Source organism: Zea mays, chromosome 6 (assembly GCF_902167145.1).
Source record: "Zea mays cultivar B73 chromosome 6, Zm-B73-REFERENCE-NAM-5.0, whole genome shotgun sequence".
In the NCBI taxonomy this organism is placed as follows: domain Eukaryota; kingdom Viridiplantae; phylum Streptophyta; class Magnoliopsida; order Poales; family Poaceae; genus Zea; species Zea mays.
In genome coordinates, this window is record NC_050101.1 from 75,270,718 (window position 1) to 75,289,489 (window position 18,772).

Below are 18,772 nucleotides of genomic sequence, written 5' to 3' on the forward strand. Positions count from 1 at the left end.
GTCTCCCATTCCGGTTATGGTGGGTACAAGTGCGGTCACTGCACGACGGCAGTCGGGGTTAGTGAGGCATAAGGCGGTGAGCCCCTCTCTGCTGGCGGGGAATCGATGAGGACGGTTAATGTGTGTGGGGACGGAGTGCCTCGCCACGTCGTGTGTTTAGGTTTACCTTGCAAGGATAAAAACTCGATTCGAATCGTCTGCTTCTCGCAGCTAATGAGACTGCTTGATCCATGCTGCTACATTGAGTAATAAGTGGAAATGAGGTGACTGGCAAAAGATGTTGATTTGTAAAAATGTTTGATTCCATGTATGATTAGCTAGGTACACATCTAGTCTAAAGGATTCTACTAAAACTTGAAAAGCTAAAACTTGTTTTTAGACTCAGCTAGTGCTTTTGGCAAACCAAACCCCTCAGCCAAACAACTACATGTCTAGAGGTAAAGGAGTAGACTCCTCACACCGGGTAAGTCTAGCTGAGTATTAGTATACTCAGCCTTGCTTGTGGCATAATTTTTGCAGGTACCTCCTGGAATTGGTTGATGGTGTGACTTGGCCTCCATCCCTGCCACCGGGATAGACGGTCGAGTGGGTTATTGCTTCCGCGGGAGAGGACCAGGAGGGGTAGCATGGCCAGGCTTCGCCATGTTACTCGGTTTTCTCCGTTAGTTATTTCCGCTGCATTAAAATTTATGGTTATTATTTCTGAAACTCTGATAATGTAATTATTAATGATACTTATTAAATTTGTGGTATTATGTTTTATTGTATTTCTCTGTGCCTCACCTTCGAGTGAGCTAGTGGTATTCGATCCTGGTTAAGTGGCTTTATCGGACTAGATCCGAGGGACTGACGGGTTATTCTGGTTTAAGTGCGTTGCTGCCCTTGTGGGTGTGACTTGGGCACTTAAGCTGGAATAATTCGGGCGGTTCCGCCACAGCTGGTATCAGAGCGAATACCATTACAGAGAAGTCAATAAGTCATGAATACCAACTTTTCTAAAGTAAAACTTGCTTAGAAACCAATGTTGGATAGATCGTCAGGACGATAAGGATAGACCTAGGACGTGAAGCCTTAAGAAATAGATGGGTAGCTAGGTGGCTAGTTATATAGGCCATAAAGGCTACTATTGCTACTAGCAGGATGCTGTAAAAGCATCCAAAAAACTAGTTAGGTCTGAGAAGACGACTAGAATGAGCATGCATCATGATTGTCGCATTATAATTGTCTCTTGTGTCTCAACATGCTTCTCTCACCTTTATTCCAATAATAACTTGTGGATAATGTGATGTACTGCTATGTTAGATACTATAAGAAATGCTTTACCTTGTGTCGGATTGGTAAGTCTTGACTAGGTCGTGATATGTGTTTCTCTTGCCTTGCTTTCTAGAAGGTACGATAGTTGTTCAGTCCATTTTGCCTCTAACAAAAAAATGTTGTCTGTTCTGCTCATGAAAAGACCCCCTTCCCCAAATAATCTAGTAGTTCCCGAGTGAAACTCTTAAAAAAATCAAATCACGTGCTTGTTTTGGTGTTTCGAGCCCTTGTGTGTTTTACACTTGAAATTGCACCTGCACAACTTATAGACACCCATAGCTTGACCGCTAGACCAACCCAAGTCTCCTTGTGCACTTGTTGTGTCAAAAAAAATTGTTGCTGGTGTCTAGTTGCGCAAACCCTATCAAGGCCATGTTTCTTTCCATAAATCCTTGCCCCTAAAACTTCATAGCATTTCTGTTAATCATCCTAGCTGATCCTGTTTGCCTACCTCTCCTTCCATCTGGATCTGGTAATCCTTTTTCTTGTGAATCATGTTTGCCTTATCATCCGAATCTCGGGATCCCCTATTGATTCTGCCTCGTTATCTCGTTATCCGCTATAACCTGTTCTCAAGTATCGGATGTTGATCTCGCCTAAATCTCTCATTTCTGATCATTCTCATACCCCCTTCTCTGAGCATCACGACGTTGTTTTATCGATTTTATCTCTAAGCAGTGGATCCATTTGGTTCAATGGATTATGCTGTTGACTTTAGTTCTCTCATGTCTCTAAAAGCCTACCAATCTCAATCCCATGGTTGGTTCCTCCTCATATTGAATACCGTATCAATCTTTGGCTGATAATCCCCGTGATGATAAAAAAATAGTTCTCTGAGTTGAAGAAAATTCTCATGTGATGCTCTTTTGGCCAGCAATCTCTGCTTCAACTCCGGTCACATTCTTATTTTCTGAGCCATACTCTCATGGGCTCCATCTATCTGTGCTATGTGGATTTCTCATTGGTTGCGTTTAGTAATGGTGTTATGACTAACGACTGATGGTGTCGCGACGAAACCGAGAGCCTCCTGTGGGTGCGCACACAAGGTTGAGCTGCTCGACACGCGCTGGTATCCCGGTTAATAGTCGTGATCCATTACGAGACTATACTGATGTGCTATCTTTTGTGGACATTCTCTCAAAGTGATCGCTGCATTTTGTCTCAACATGCCGCAATATTCTATCCAAATCTATCTTCAATATCTTGTCAGATACTATCTCATGAATTTGCATCAACCATCAGCCTGGGAGTTACATGCTTCTCCACCCTTAAAGATCCTCATTCGAATCTCGGGACGAGATTCTTTTAAGGGGGGAAGGCTGTGACACCCTAGGTGTCTATTTCGTGTTATGTCGGGAGATTTATCCTAATCTCGGATGCTCAGTGAAAATTTCTATTTCTCGCTCGCGTATGTCTCTGATTATCTAGATTATTCATTCATATTTCACCGAATTCGAAATTATTCAATCTCACAGAAGGCCGAATTTAGAGCCTGTTAAAACTTTTATTACTCGGAACGAATGCAAACTCGAAAATCATTCTCGACTTATAAATCTCATCTAAAGCACATTCAATCAAACTCTCGACAGTTGTTATTTGATCTGAGCCCGAGTCCGGTTCCTCGACCTTCGATCTATGTCTGACTATTTAAATCTGAGTCCGTACTCTCAGACGGAATACTCGATATGTCGTCCTCTAATCAATTTTATCCGACTCGGCCAAATATCTTATGTCCAAACCGAATTCAAAACCCCGTATCGACAGCTATTTTAAAATGCCACGATTCACCTTCCCCGACTAAAAATCCGAAAGCCGGTCGTATCCCGAGGCAATTTATTTTCAAATCATGCATAGAGAATTATTGCCGAGCGAAGTCAAATCAAACTCTCGGCCGAGTAAATCGCCCGATCTTCCGAAACCTATTTCGCTCTGTTCTCCGTAGAGACGAATTCCGCAGGAGCATTTTTGCTCCGGAAAATAATTAGCACAACCAATTTAGTGTATTGGGCCAAGCCCATTCTAGCCCAATTGGCCCACTAACAAACCCTAACCCTAGCACATGCCTATAAATAGGAGCCCTCTCCTTTGCAAATTTGGAAATTTTCCATTCCCACCCCTCTAATTCTCCTAGCCGCCACCTTCTCCTTCCCTGTCTTCTCCTTCACGGCATCAACAGCCAGCGGTTCTTCTTCCTCCAGCGAGCAGCAAGCGCAGGGAGCTCAGCTCCTCCCCTCGGCCACCATGGCGCCCTCCTCCCTGGCGCTCGCTCCCTGCACGAGAGCAGTCCGGCTCCTCATCTCCTCCCCTTCTTCTTCCTCAAGCAAGCAGCGCCCTTCCCTGTGCACCAGCCGACCTCCTCTGCCCACGCTCCTCATCCCACACAGCCGCACGCAGGGAGCTTCCTCCCATCCCATGGCGCCCTCCTTCTTGGGCCCCATTGCTCAGAGTCCGTCCAGGGCCGAGCATTCCTTTCCCTCCAGCGCCTCCCAGTCGCCCCCTATGCTCGGCGCCCCTTCCTGGCATCCATGGCACCAGCGCAGCTCCATTGCCGCCTAGCTCTCTATACATGGTGCCACGCTCGCAGCCGGCCTCCTCAGCTCCCCATGGCTCCCGTGCCCCTGCCCTAAGCGCTCGCCTCCTCCATTTCGGATGGCCGTCCATGGTAGTCACTGTTGCCATGAGCGCCATGGCCGAGCTCCCTGTTTCCCCTGCTCCCTGCTCCATAAATCCAGCGAGGTCCCATCTCCAGACCAGCTCCCTGGGTCGGTGAGTTTCTCCATCTCCGGCGCCGGCCACTCCCTTCACCGCACGGCGTCTCCCCCACGCTCGACCTCGGCAGGGATGTAGTGAGCCCCATCGATCTGCATGGCCCCAGCAGCCATCGTTTCCCAGCACGACGGCGCCGAGCTCCGCTAGTCATCAATCTGTGCAGCGAGCAACAACCTCGCCGTGTCGTCGTCACGCCTAGCGCGTCGCTCTTCGGCAAAGAACCCAGTCTGATGGCATGCATGTGCAACTCCGATCGGATTTCGGCCAGGTTGTTCGCCTTGAATGATTCGCGATTTGTTTTATTTACGTATTTGGTCGACGATGTGCGTGTGTGAATATGTGCGTGAAATTATAATTGTATGAATGAACACATATATAGAAGAAAATGAAGTAGAACAAGAACTCGGATGTTTTTATATTTTGGTAGGATCACATTTGCGGTTAGAGAAGAAGAGGTTGTTCGATGCGTGCGATTTGTAGTTTGTCTAATTATGTATTGGTCGATGTGGTGCACATGGGTGTTTAATTATGTGTGGGTATAAAATGTTTTGGTTATATGCTGTGGCCAGGTCGCATTCATGTTTTGGTAAGAAAATGTGTTGTGTTGTTTAATGTGATGAGTAAATTTGGAAATACGTGTGATGTGAGGATAATTTTTAAAAGGCGGGTTATGTGTTGGGGAATGCATCGATAGGTGTCTACGTGAAAAGTGTATTTGTTTTATGCATGTGAGCGGTGATTGTGATAGTCGATGCAAATGAGAGTATGAGTAATCCGGTTGGAGTCACTTGTGCGGTGGATGTCTTGTGCGTAATATGGGGACACGTATGTGCGTGTGTGTGCCGTGGTGTATTTTGGTAAATGGTGGAGTAAGATATTTGTTTGAGGTGTGCGGGTATACGCCGTAATATGGTTATACTCGCGACGAGAAAAGATGTATGGATTGGATAACATGACGCTTAGGTCGCTATTGTATAATCGAATAAAGGATGTATTTTTGAGCATGAATCAAAATATGGGGTACTAGTGGCACGCTAGGCATACGGTGTCCTAATAAATTAACCGGTTGATGTGGTAGTTGTCGTGCGTGATTTATTGTTAGTGAGTAGTGGGATTACGAATTATGTAAGGATTACGTTAGAAACTAGTAGGCGGTGTGTAACTGTGTTCGTATGGTGAATAACTTAGTTTTATCTTGTGTTGGCTAACTTCTGTTAAGAAAGAGTCGATTGCGATAAGTGATTGCTATATACATATTGTGTCTCGGAGTGCTATAATAATGGATTAGCAAACTTGTTAGATGGCTTTAGTTAAGTTCGTGGTCACGATGAATTGCGTGTTGTAGTCTAAATGTGTATGGGTATGGTCGCGGGTAAAGAGTAGTAGTGCTCATGTGATGTCTAATTTAAAACGCAAATTGTTGGGTGATTATCGTGGAGAATGCGTTGTTAATTGGTTGTAGTAATTTTAGTACACTAAATGACTTGAATAAAATTTGCAAGTCGACTTGTTGGTTCTAATTTGATTGTCTTAACTCGAATAAATAGTAAAGCGTTAGAGTAATTCAAGTCTCTCGAACGCGGCGATTCTTGAATTTTATAGGAGCTAAAATTTATTGATTGCTGTTTTGGACTGCACGCACTGTTTTAGTTGTGTTGTATGTTTGATGAACTAAATAGTATTTTCTGTAGATATGTGCTATAGAAAAGTGGTAGATAACTTTATTATCTTGCTGGTGTCAAAATTTGACAGGCATAAGTTTGATCGTTTAGTAGTTATACTCTTTACAAATTCAGTAAATGAATCTGTCCCAATTCTGTACAGATTTTAGAAACTGCACTGTTTGCTTAGGTTAATGTTACAATCTGTTCATGCTTTTCTTATCTTGCTTGTGTTAAAATTTCATAACCATAGGAATGACAGTTTAAGAGTTATGAATTTTACAAACTGGTTGTTGTGTTCTGTCCACCGTCAGAACAGATTTTGAAAACTGTGTTTATTTGATTTAGTTAAACATTGAATCAATTCTTGGTGATTATAGAAGTTATGTAGTGCTTTTGCCAAGCTTTCCAGAAAGTATTGTATCACTCTTTTTGGTGGTCTGAAGATTTAGTTATGAATGTTTAATATAGGAAGACTGAATCTGTCCAAATCTGGACAGCAAAGCCTTCTAGTGTCTTTTATCCTTAGTTAAATATTGAATCACCTTGAAATGTTTATAAATGATATGTAGAAAATTTTATTACCTTTCCAGAAAATCTAGGATCAATTGGTTTGGATGTTTGAACCTTTAGTTGTAAATTTTTGAAACTGCAAGTCTGAATCTGTCCAAATCTGGACAGAGCTACTGTGTTTGCACAATTCGACCTTGCTAAGTGTTTAATTGTGTTGTGATGATGACAATACCAAAGTTGTAGACACTTTTTAAGCTTTCCAAAAACTCCTAGTTTGATATTTTTGGACTAATAATTGAAAAGTTATGATCAAAACAAGTGACTTATGTATTGTTGTCCAAAAATTCTGCTAGTGCTTATTTGATTGTTAGTTCACCCTTTTGGCTAAAAATGGTTGGTTAGCACTAAATTAATATAGACTTGCCATGACTAGGCTTAACAATGCATGTGTGTCATGTTTTATATGTTTCTTCTCTAGTTGATCGTGGTATAAGAATTCCATAGACATTGATGCCTATGTCCGCTACTGAACTTGTATGGTCGGTGATGCTTTTGCGCGATCAATAGGAGAACTAATGAAAAGTCGTATCCAAATAAATGAAATGTGCGTGCTTGTGAGGTTGTAGTTGTGTTGCGCAAATAAATAAAATGTTGTCGTCTTTTTAATAGTGTTAATGTTGAACGCCGATAACGTACGAATAGCTAGCGCTTGTGTATAGTCGTTGCAGTGTCTTACAATTTAATGTTTAGTCCGCCACTGTGTCTTTGTATATTCATCCATATGCATCTTGCATCTCATTTAGGACCGAGAGATGCTGATCGTGCAAGTGACATGGTGCCAACCACAAGATGCAGTTGGTCGACGACCTGAAGAATGATGGACATAACCAGTGGATGCTCGCCAAGCGAGTACCTCCCCCAGCAAACACTATCTAAGTGTCAAATTAAAGGCAAGCCCCGGTTTTATGCATAATCGTTTATATATACTATTTTACTGCACTTAATGTTTGTAGGCTTGTACTGTGCACTTAAGTGTAAGAGTTGTTTGGAACCTTAGTTGCATGAACTCAGGATTCCCTTTGAGATGGATACTAGTATGCTAGGTCGAGTAGCTGCTTTAATAATTAGGGATCTCGGTAGAAGTCGAGTGATTTTTCTAGCACTCGCGCGAGGTCAGGAATTGGTTGTATCCATTTTCATATCGTACTGATGTTGGTCTGTGGACAACGATCCATGGGGATTGGTTGTTTACAAGACGGAAATTGGAATAAGGATTAAGGTGTGGTACCGTGTGTCAAGCGTTTGAACGTACTAAGCATATGCCGAGAAATATGGTAAATCGGTAAGCCTAGTACCTGATTGAACCTGGCAGCAGATTGCCCTCCTCACGCGACCTGAGACATGGTCTCCCATTCCGGTTATGGTGGGTACAAGTGCGGTCACTGCACGACGGCATTCGGGGTCAGTGAGGCATTGTACGCCAAGGCGGTGAGCCCCTCTCTGCTGGCGGGGAATCGATGGGGACGGTTGATGTGTGTGGGCACAGAGTGCCTCGCCATGTTGTGTGTTTAGGTTTACCTTGCAAGGATAAAAACTCGATTCGAATCGTCTGCTTCTCGCAGCTAATGAGACTGCTTGATCCATGCTGCTACATTGAGTAATAAGTGGAAATGAGGTGACTCGCAAAAGATGTTGATTTGTAAAAATGTTTGATACCATGTATGATTAGCTAGGTACACATCTAGTCTAAAGGTTTCTACTAAAACTTGAAAAGCTAAAACTTGTTTTTAGACTCAGCTAGTGCTTTTGGCAAACCAAACCCCTCAGCCAAACAGCTGCATGTCTAGAGGTAGAGGAGTAGACTCCTCACACCGGGTAAGTCTAGCTGAGTATTAGTATACTCAGCCTTGCTTGTGGCATAATTTTTGCAGGTACCTCCTGGAATTGGTTGATGGTGTGACTTGGCCTCCATTCCTGCCACCGGGATAGACGGTCGAGTGGGTTATTGCTTCCGCGGGAGAGGACCAGGAGGAGTAGCGTGGCCAGGCTTCGCCATGTTACTCGGTTTTCTCTGTTAGTTATTTCCGCTGCATTAAAATTTATGGTTATTATTTCTAAAACTCCGATAATGTAATCACTAATGATACTTATTAAATTTGTGGTATTATGTTTTATTGTATTTCTCTGTGCCTCACCTTCGAGTGAGCTAGTGGTATTCGATCCTGGTTAAGTGGCTTTATCGGACTAGATCCGAGGGACGGACGGGTTATTCCGGTTTAAGTGCGTTACTGCTCTTGTGGGTGTGACTTGGGCATTTAAACTGGAATAATTCGGGCGGTTCCGCCACAAGTAGAGGTGTAACCCATAGGTGACAAAAATGGGCGACGAAGCTATAGTCAAGGGACTTCGGCTCAGGTTGATGACGAAGACCAAATACAACAGTGACCAAAAAAGGATAAAGACTATTTAGTCCTTAATGTTTTGTATTATAATTGTAGACGGTTGACAAGGACATAAATGTACTTTTACTTGGGTTGTGTCTATAAATAGATGAACAATAGCACCGTACTGTTCACGCTGGATTGTAATCACTCTCCTGCATCCTCACCTTCGAGCAAGCCGAAGGTATCATTGTAATGTTAATGCTGTTAATATTTATACATGTTTTATGAAATACAAATATGTATGAATCAATGAGATACAAATATTGTTTACATCTTTTTGCATCCTTACTTATATAATAAATGATGGAGGTATGTCCTTCTCGACCTTTGTTTGATGAGTATTATATCCATGAGGAGATAATACTTCGGAGGACGAAGGTATGTTATAATTAACAATTGTGTTGCCTTGTTCTTAACTCACAACATTTGAGAACAAGTGACCAACAGTGCCCTTATAGTTCCCAAGAAGAAAAGTACCAACAATAGAGAGCACGAGACGACAATGCCTGAAGGCCTCTACGCACTGCGAGAAACACCAGAAAGCACGAAAGAAGATCTATGTGCCATTCCTCCATTCGTTAGGTTTAGGGATGTACTCGTAATGCATACCTAGATTTTTTTGCTTTCATTGCATTAAACAATGCTGGCAACTTTTCGTAACCCTCCTCCCAATCCCTGTATATCATCTTCCATGCTCGTTGCTTTGCCCTCCATGCTTTCCCATACTTGATCCTATAACCAAACAGCTCCCAAGTCATGGTCATAATTGACTTCACCTTCAAGTTTGGCTGACCCTTCAATGTCCCCAATAGCCTTTTCGCAATTAGGGTAGATGTCAACTGACGATGCTTAAAGCTCAGCTCTGTCTGGGCACAAGTGTGTGGACCTAAAATTTTTGTGATCTTAAACTTTCCGGTTTCCTTCTGCCTGCGGGCACATACCCTCCAATTACAATCAGACACCTCGCACACAACTGTGTAACGACGCTGAGCATACAAGTGTCTTGCCTTGAACGACCTCTTGCGGTTCACGGAATATTCCTGTAGCCATCGTTTCTGTGTAGGCAGGTCCTTGAAAAGTAAGCCTACCTTAATCTCAATGTTGTCGGCGTTATCCGGAGCCTCTAGCAGTTCATCATCATGTCCTTCTGTGTATGCACCATTGGAATGACTTAGACTGCTAAATTCATGTACTGTAGGGTCACGCTCAGGACACAAACGTCTGATGAGTTCAATTTCTTGCTCGGTCATTTCTTGAACCGAGCGGTCATCATCAGAATCTAAGGCCCATGCAGCCTCATATGGCTCCTCCCCATCCTCAATCTGAACATCAACACTATTTGAGGCCCTGCATATGTGGTCCATATTGGCTGATAGGGGCACATGAAGATAAGCACCATTATCTAGTTGTGGAACTCCTGCATAACGTCGAAGGATCAAATACTACATTAAAATCAAATCAAACGAATTAACGATGGATATGAATAACGTATTAAAGACACTTACTAGGTTGATCCGGGGTTGGATCCTAGGTCAATGGGACCTCGTGGGGGGTACCACTGGATTCGAAGCCCCACAAACGCAGCGAACAGGATGAGAAATCTCTACCTCGTTCGGGGCCGATTGAGCATCTGGCATAACAACCACTTCATCCGGAAGCTCAAGCAAAGGAGCTTCACTATGAGATGCATTTGGCATTTGTGGAGAAAACCCGACTGGAGCATCACAATGACTAAACTATAACTTTTGAACAACCACATCCAAACATGGTGGAATAATCGTCTTCACAATTTTGACATATTCCAACCAGTCATCTTCAGAGGCAATGGAGATCAACCGTCGGACAATTGTCTCAGATGTAACATGGGACAATAAACCCTCAATTGATAATGCTAGGGTCGTTTAAATTGCAACTAATCTCCTCACAAGCTCGAGCGAAAATTTGGCCAAAAGAAGGTCTTTCATCGAACATCAGTCACCTTCTTCATACCATAAAAACTAACATTCCCATAAACATCTTCCTCCACGCTTTCTCCATGGTATAGTGTCACTAGGGTGTCCATCTATTGCAAACACAGATTACTAACTCAATAGTGCCTAAGTACTTACTACTGACTAAATACTTATGCCTAAATACTTACTAAGTAATAAATAAGTAATAGCTACTTACTAACTAATAATTATATAAATAACCACAACAAACAAAAATACATAATCTATGAATAATGTACTAAAACAAGGTATACCCGAGATCGCGGATGAGTCAAACTCACGGTGGCGAAGGTCGAGTCCGACACCTATATACAAAAAAATAGTATTGTCAGTACAAAATTCGGCACCACCTCCCCTATACTGTGTGTTTTCTATAACCTACAAAAAAACGACAGCACGATGGCTGGCATACTCATTCCATGTAAATTAACAACTAAGTAGTAGGTAATAGCTAAACCACACCACTAAATGCTAAATTAAGTAAATGCTAAACAATGTTAATTAACACTTACTACTCACTAACCCTAAACCCTAAACCATGCTAAAAAATATTGACTACTAACTAACAACTAAGTTATAATTAACATCTAAAACCTAACTAAACACTAAATAACTAATTAATATCAAATAAATACAGAAAAATTAAGTAATAATTACAAAAAAAGTTACCTTAGTGTTGGAGCAGGCGCGAAGGGGAGGTGGCGGCGGGATGGAGCAAGCGGCGGCGGGAGGGGGCGGCGCGAAGGAGGAGGTGTGGCGATGGGGAGGCGGCGCTGAAAGGGAAATAGGGTTAACCCTTTCCTATAAATAGATTTTGGTGGTTGACGACCAACACAAACCATATGGACTAACTAGTTTGGCTAGATGTGATTTATCTCATGAAGCGGCAACCTTTCCAGAAGCAGCAATTTTTCTTTTTACCCCCTTTCCCCGGAACGGGTAGCGGTAGTCAGGGTATATGAAGCCGATGGCGTCAAAAACTCTGTTCAGTCTTTTCTTTCCCCGACCTTCGAAGGCTACGGACAGCGCGTTATCTTCTGCCTTGGAATATGCTCCAAGCAGTTCGTCACTTGTAGCCTCGATACACTTCAGCCAGTCATCATCTGGTTCATCAAACTTATCTCCGAACCTGAAGGTATACTTCAGTCGGATCAAACCACCTTCGCTAGAGTCAGTAATGGTCTCCTTCGGCATTTCCCAGCTATCTACAAGTGGCCATACCCTAAAGGCTATATGTTCTTGAATTAAATCTCTTGTTCCAATAAAGGAGCAAATAGTGATGAAGGCCCTCTGACACTCTTCAATTGTCTCATCAATTTCTATCTTCAGCCTTCGGAGGCCGAAGCGAGACCAAATGGGGCGCATGATGACTTCCTTAATGTCTTCCCTCGCTTTCAAATCATTCTTCACATAAAACCATTCTTCCATCCAAGCTCCAGGCCATCTCTTCCAAAATGTTGGCACCGGGTGGCTTGCGTTAGGGCGAGCGATAAAACCATAACAACTGAAGTTGTTGTGGTACTGTTCTTTACCCATGGCCTTTGTCTCATATAGAAGTTCGTGCATACTGCAGAAGCACTTTGCGCTTGGCTCTAGCCCTTGACTCCTTACTTCCCAGACAAAAATCTCCATCCTTATTATAGCTTTGGGGGTAATCTGATGGAGGAAGATCTGGTAGGTTTTCAACACTTCAACTACAAACTTGCTCAAAGGGAACCGAAGCCCAGCCCTGAAGAAGCTTCGGTAAATAACAACTTCGTTTTCTTCAGGGGCAGAGACGTTGTTGTCTCCACCAGCCCTCACAGTAGACATATCCTGAAAGTACCTTCCTCTCATGTTTTCAAGATGACTCTTTTTGATGGTCGATTTTCCGAAGATTGAATGACTTGGCCTCCAGGGCCGATCCTCAGAATCTTCATCCCCACTTCCCACATCATAGCTATCATTGTCACCAGTATCTTCAGATAAGCCTTCCAGTATCTCTTTAGTAATTTTCTCTGTGTTTGTTTTTGCCATCGACTTAACAAATACAGCAATATAAGGATCCACAGCCTTCTTCTCCTCAAACAGCTTCGCCTCTTTAGTTAGCTTCGTCTCCGCAGCAACCTTCTTTTTCGGAGACATTTTTCTCCAGATATGGTGAAAACGTGTCTTTTGAACCGAAGCTCAGAGAGCTTGAAAATCTAGCAAGCGCTAGTGAGCAAGAGCTATAAAATTGAGAAAATAATGCAAATGGCACAAGCAGCGTATCAATTGCAGCTGGTGTGAGTTCTTATTTATATGCCCAGCGCGATGCAAAAGTGGAGGGTCCCATCTGTCATTGTTTATTGCTATTCTAGCAAAGGGAAGGTGTTTTTTCGGACCTTCGGCTTAAGGTCTTCGTTCATGTCGCAGTCTGAATTCGTTATCTTAACATATTAATACTGCGAGGGGCTACTGTTGGGGGCCTTCGTCTTCCGAAGGTCCTCAAAAACATGATTTAACAATGCTTTCCAAGTGTAACACGTGAACAGGTACCTTCGGACTTGGACCAAAACTATATACGATGTGAAAAGTGTGACCGAGACGAAGACGCATACTGCTCCGAAGCTACGCGCAAGGGAGCTTTGGCACAACGGCGGAAAAAGGAACCAACTTAAAGAGGAAAAGACTATCTAGTCCCCATTGGGTTGTCCATAAGACAATAGAAAGTATGAAGGGCATGAATGTAAATTTACACAGGCTGCACCCTATGCCTATAAATAGATGAACAGTACCCCCGTACTGTTCACGCTGACTTGTATTCATTTTATGAGTCACGCTTGGACTTTTACCTTCTACCAAGCCGAAGGTACAAATGTAATTCAATATTGTTTCTGTCTATTCATGTTAATATAAAGAAGGTATATTAATAATGTCATATGATTATTCATATTGTCTCTTATATGTTTCATATGCTTCTTCTTTCATTAACACATGTTGTGATGATGAAGGTAAGTCCTTCATAACCTTCGTCCGAAGATCATTATATCCTAAGAAAAATAATGCTTCGAAGGACGAAGAACCTTTAACCATTAACATTTGTGTTGCCTTGTTTCTTAACTCATAGCATTTGAGAACAAGTCTCCAACAACTGGATTACTACAAGTCTACATAAATATGTAAGCATTATTATGACAACATACTAATATCTCATTCCTCATGCAAGTAATTATCAAATGTTTTTTCAACCAAGTGACGTTGGATTTGTTTACGATGTTTAGTCATGTTGGCATAAATCAGTTGCAAGTACGAATTGAATAACATGAATAAAATACTGAAAGGGGCAAATAGGAAAGCGTGTGTGAATTATATCATGACATGTTCTTGATTTGATGAGAATATAATGGGCAAAATGAAGTTCAATAGTGACCAGAGCTACGCTAGATTATACAGAAGGGGTGCCAAGTAAAAAAAGCTTATTATACATTGGTACGCGCTTCAGCTCCCTTAATAATAGACACTTAGAATTTTTCGACCGATGCCCTAGAGAAAGAAATATGGAACTGACATGTAAATACAAAAAAGGAGAAAACAAATGGGTGATAATTTAGAAAATATGTTTTCCATCACCTCATTAACAACAACATACTTCCACTTATGGGCAGCAAGAAATTTAGCATCATACAGGGCCATCTCATATGAATTCACTACTATGGGAAAACCGGAACCAACATTTTTGGGCATAGATTTTCTGTCGCTATCAAGCCATGAACCTGTATCCTTAGATTTTGGTTTTGGTTGACCCCTTCCCATGCGGTAAAAATGAAACTTTGGAGTAAATCAAACAATATATATGAGATAAGATTTTAAAGTAAAGATGGAATAACAATATATGATTCTGCAATAATCTAACCTTAGCTGCAACTCATATATTCGTTTGAACCATCGATCAACACGGCTCCAAAGCTATAAGATGATGTCAAACAATTCAAAGAGATTTCTCAAAATTGCATGGTAGCGTTTACCAAGCAGGGCCTTCTCTAGTATCGAGTTGTAGCATCCATTTTACTAAATCCTTTGTAGCATCCATTTCATTAGAGAAATGAGCCCATGAAACCTCCAGGACCTCAAACATAATGAACATTTATACATACAATGTAGTAAGAAAACTCAAAAAAAGCAATATTGCATATTAACCGGTCAGAAGAAAGACAAGTGTTTATCAAGGATAGGGCCATGACCTGCCTCATCAACCCCCATGGTCATGAGGCAGGGCTCCTTGGTAGCCCACTCTAGCACCAGCGTCACCATTTCCACTATGTTCGGAAGAGGACAGAGATGGGAAGCAGATTGGAGGTCGATGCTAGCAGATTAGAGATTAGAGGGACAGTAGATTGGAGATTGTTGTCGTCATTTCCACCTTTCGATGCAAGGTTGGTTGTTGCGGATGGGAAAGGAGCGTGCAGCAAGGCACGACGGCGGGTGACGCGGTGGGGGCAATTACTGAGAGAATAATCGAAAGAGCCCCTTACCATCAAGGTATGTGCGACCAACCTTCCAGAGGGCATCTTGATTAGGGCCAAGCAGCAAGATGCCGATCGACGAGGAGGATGGATGGGGCGGCGACAAGGAAGAGGGATGGGGAGGAAGCTGAGGATCGATGGGGCGGCGGCTGGGAAATTTGGAAATGAATCGGTAGCACATTTGGTGGAGCTGAGTATTTACTAGTATACCCTTAGATATTTGGTGGATCTTGTTTTCTACTATGGATATATATGTAATTTCATCTATGCAAGATGGTTGGGTGGCTGGTTCATGGTGGGACTATTTGGCATGGCTAGAATTTTTTTTACCTTTTTTATTGCTGACATATTTTTCTTTCTTAGTTTTGTAGCACGATGTGTAGTTGAAGTTAAATAATATATGGTCATTTTTATGCTTGTATGTTATTTTCAATTAATAACCGGAACGGATATTTTAAGTCGTTACTTATTTGTAATATCTTATGACGATATAGGATTGTCATATATTTATAACATTTATTGTTAGTACTTATGACAACAAGCTGTTCGTTATGATTCATTGATTGGCTAGTTTTGTGATATTTTCCTAATGCTATTAGCGACACTTGCCTAGATTTGTCATAAGGTTCTCTTGCCTCAAAAAATACGTCATAAAACAAAATGACCGATGACAGAAATCTTTATTGTCATGGGACATTCGTCACAAAATGCCACATGTGTTGTAGTGTACCCTGTGTACCTGCAATTGTTATCCCAACTTGGATAATGGCATCTAACACCACGACCGATGGTCCCTAATTCAGACCCCCAAAGGAAGCTCGATTATGCCATAGTACACTCATTCTATGTCAACACTCACCAAATAGGTAAAACATGATGTACCCTTGTTTCTGTACCACACCTGCTAATGACATAAAAATAATTTCAGGTGTACAAAAAATACTACAATTTCATAAAGATAAAGTCAGCTTGTTATGCTTAACTAAGTGGTATTCTTAAATGGGATTATAGAATCTAATGTGATCTAAGCTAATATGACCTAATCTAATGTGGTCTACTTAAATAGATTAGTGATACTGGTAGAAGAGATTAAACCCTACTAGTCAGGTGTTAACTTAACTTAGCACATTAGACCAACTCAACCATGAGCACAAGAACTAACCCAACACATAGAGTCATGATGAATGGTATAATCTATCTATCCCCACCAAACATCAAACAAACTTTTGACCTACATCATGTAATCTATCTCATCATGACAGATTCTTTCCTACCTTTGGATATTCACCATATACGACTAGTTACCCCAATCTGAACATAAAATAAAGATTAAGCCCTGCTAAAGAACCTTCAAATCATAACCAGTTACTAGCCTATTCATTCTGCTGACCAAATAAATTCCCTTGCAAAACTATTTTGACATATGCTTCTAACTCTCATGGTCAATGCCAGGAAGGGAAGATTATCAGACAATAGTAAACAAAAATGAATCCTCCAGATCCTCCACCGGTTGGAATCGATCAAGTGGTTGTCACCCAAATGATGGTAATACAACAAATGGCAAACATGCTTACCGAACTGCAAAATCAGATAAGACAAGAATGCGAGGAAATACGTCAGGACCGGCTGGAGATACGTCGAGAAATACGGCAACAACAGTTGGAAAGACAACAACAAAAACAACGCCCACTACCACCACCACCTGCTCCACCAAGCTACATAAATATACATATATATTATTATTTTAGTTAAATATTACTTTAGTTAGTGGTTAGTATGATACTATTTTAGGAGGAATAATAAGGTCTAATTGACCCCGTGTGTTGCTAATAAAGTATGCATCATGCTGAGATTTTGTTTGTGCATATGTTTTGAGATAACATGGTTATATACCCTTTCCTTACAAATCTCGAGGACGAGATTTCTGTTAAGGGGGTAGGATTTGAAGGCCCAAAATTTGTATATAAAAAATTAATAATACTAAAATAAATATATGAAGAAATAAAATGTATAGGAATTGGGAAAACATATAAAAAGTTTAATTGGCTACTTTTGATGATTTTCTCGTCCTTGCATTAAATATGTTAAATAAAGAAAATGGTGCATCATGTTGGAATTAATTGTTTGTACATTCAATAATAATAACAATAAAATTAATAAAATTAAAATACTAATTTGAGATTTGGGTTGAACACTAAGTTCAAATTTAGGATTTGAAAATAGAAATTTAGAAAAAGGAGAGAAAGAAAAAGAGAATGGATATAGAAATATAAAGAATATATACAAATATATCTCCAAAAGTGGTACTTTTAATTGTGCAATATAATTTGAGGATAAACCTGCCACAATTTTGAATTTAAATTAGAATTGAATTTGAAATTTGGAAAGGAAGAAAAAAATAAAAATAAAAATAAAAATAAAAGCAAATTGGAAAACGACCTCATGGACCAAATGTCACTGGCCTTGGCCCAGCTCTCGTGCCCTAACCTGCGTCGCGCTCTTGTCCATTTCACTGACGCGTGGGTCCCCCTGGGCGGGCCTCCCATCGCCCGCGCTTGCGCACCTGAAGCCGTTGACTCGCGGGCCCCCGCGCGTGATGGTGCCGAGAACTCCGGCCGGGTCCGCGTCTCCAGGGGAGGGTAGTTAGGATTCAGTCGCGGTCGTTGCACCCTAACCTCGGACTAAAAAGACTGGCCTGTGGACGCATGAGACCTCGCCAAGCTGACCTCATAGCCGCCACCAACTGAGGAAAGGGATCCGCCGTCGTCGACGTGTGTTGTGTTGCTATCCAAGGGTCGGATGGCGGGTCGGAGGTGTTGGCCGAACCACTGGGGTGCCCTAGGTGCTCTCGGACCGGGGAACTGTCGCCCGAACTCCCGGAATTTGTCGTCATGGACCTGTGCCACCGTAAACCCGCACGCAACCGTGGCCGGCCTGGTCAGCACCTCCAATGTCGGTATGGCTTCACCTACTCCATTCGCCTTGAAGTCGTATGTGTGTAGTAGTAAGCGCTGTCGATTGTCGCGCGTCATTGGCCGAGAATTCCTCGTCGAGCGATTTGACGCGTCGTGGATACGCCTACGCGTAATTCGTCATCTACGTGCTCGCCGTCGGTGCGCCATTCCTCAGCTCGGGTTCGACATGATCTTGTCTCCATACCATCGCTGCTAGGGTTGGGGATTAGGCCTTGGGGCACTGGATTGGCTACCTCCGGTGAGCCCACCACCGGGAGTGGGGCGGCGCCGCCTTGGGTGCACGTCTGATAAGGACGAACGGCGTGGGCCGTTGATCTTGTTTTGGGCGCTCGAGATTACAACCCAGCGTATAGTTTCGATGGAGCGATCCTGGTCGTTGATCGGTTGGCTGACGGGTGGAAGCGATCCACGCTATGCAAAACCTCGACCGTTGGATCTAAATCCAAGGGCCCATGTAGCGTACCGGTTCATTATAAGTGGGGTCTGATCCTGGCGGTTGGTTTATAATCGAACGGTCGATATCATCCCATACCTCTTCACCGCGCAACACTTGCAGAAGGACCCCTAGAAATTTATGAAATGAACCCGCAGTGCAACTCTGGGTCTTGGGAAGATTTACAC

General features: G+C 42.3%; 1 protein-coding gene and 1 pseudogene across 2 annotated transcripts; both read right to left on the reverse strand.

Annotated features, from left to right (window-relative positions):
- Positions 1-9,283: 9,283 nt before the first annotated feature.
- On the reverse strand, positions 9,284-12,572 carry LOC118472194 (uncharacterized). Its single transcript, XM_035959939.1, has 3 exons — positions 11,362-12,572; positions 10,207-10,997; positions 9,284-10,118 (listed from the first exon to the last, which is right to left on the reverse strand). The coding sequence occupies exon 1, from the start codon at positions 12,526-12,528 to the stop codon at positions 11,569-11,571; it is 960 nt and encodes a 319-aa protein (XP_035815832.1). The 5' UTR covers positions 12,529-12,572; the 3' UTR covers positions 9,284-10,118; positions 10,207-10,997; positions 11,362-11,568.
- Positions 12,573-13,768: 1,196 nt separating this feature from the next.
- LOC100216944 (uncharacterized) lies at positions 13,769-15,297 on the reverse strand (annotated as a pseudogene). Its single transcript, NR_147032.1, has one exon. The product of NR_147032.1 is annotated as an uncharacterized protein (transcript).
- Between the last annotated feature and the right edge of the window lie 3,475 nt (positions 15,298-18,772).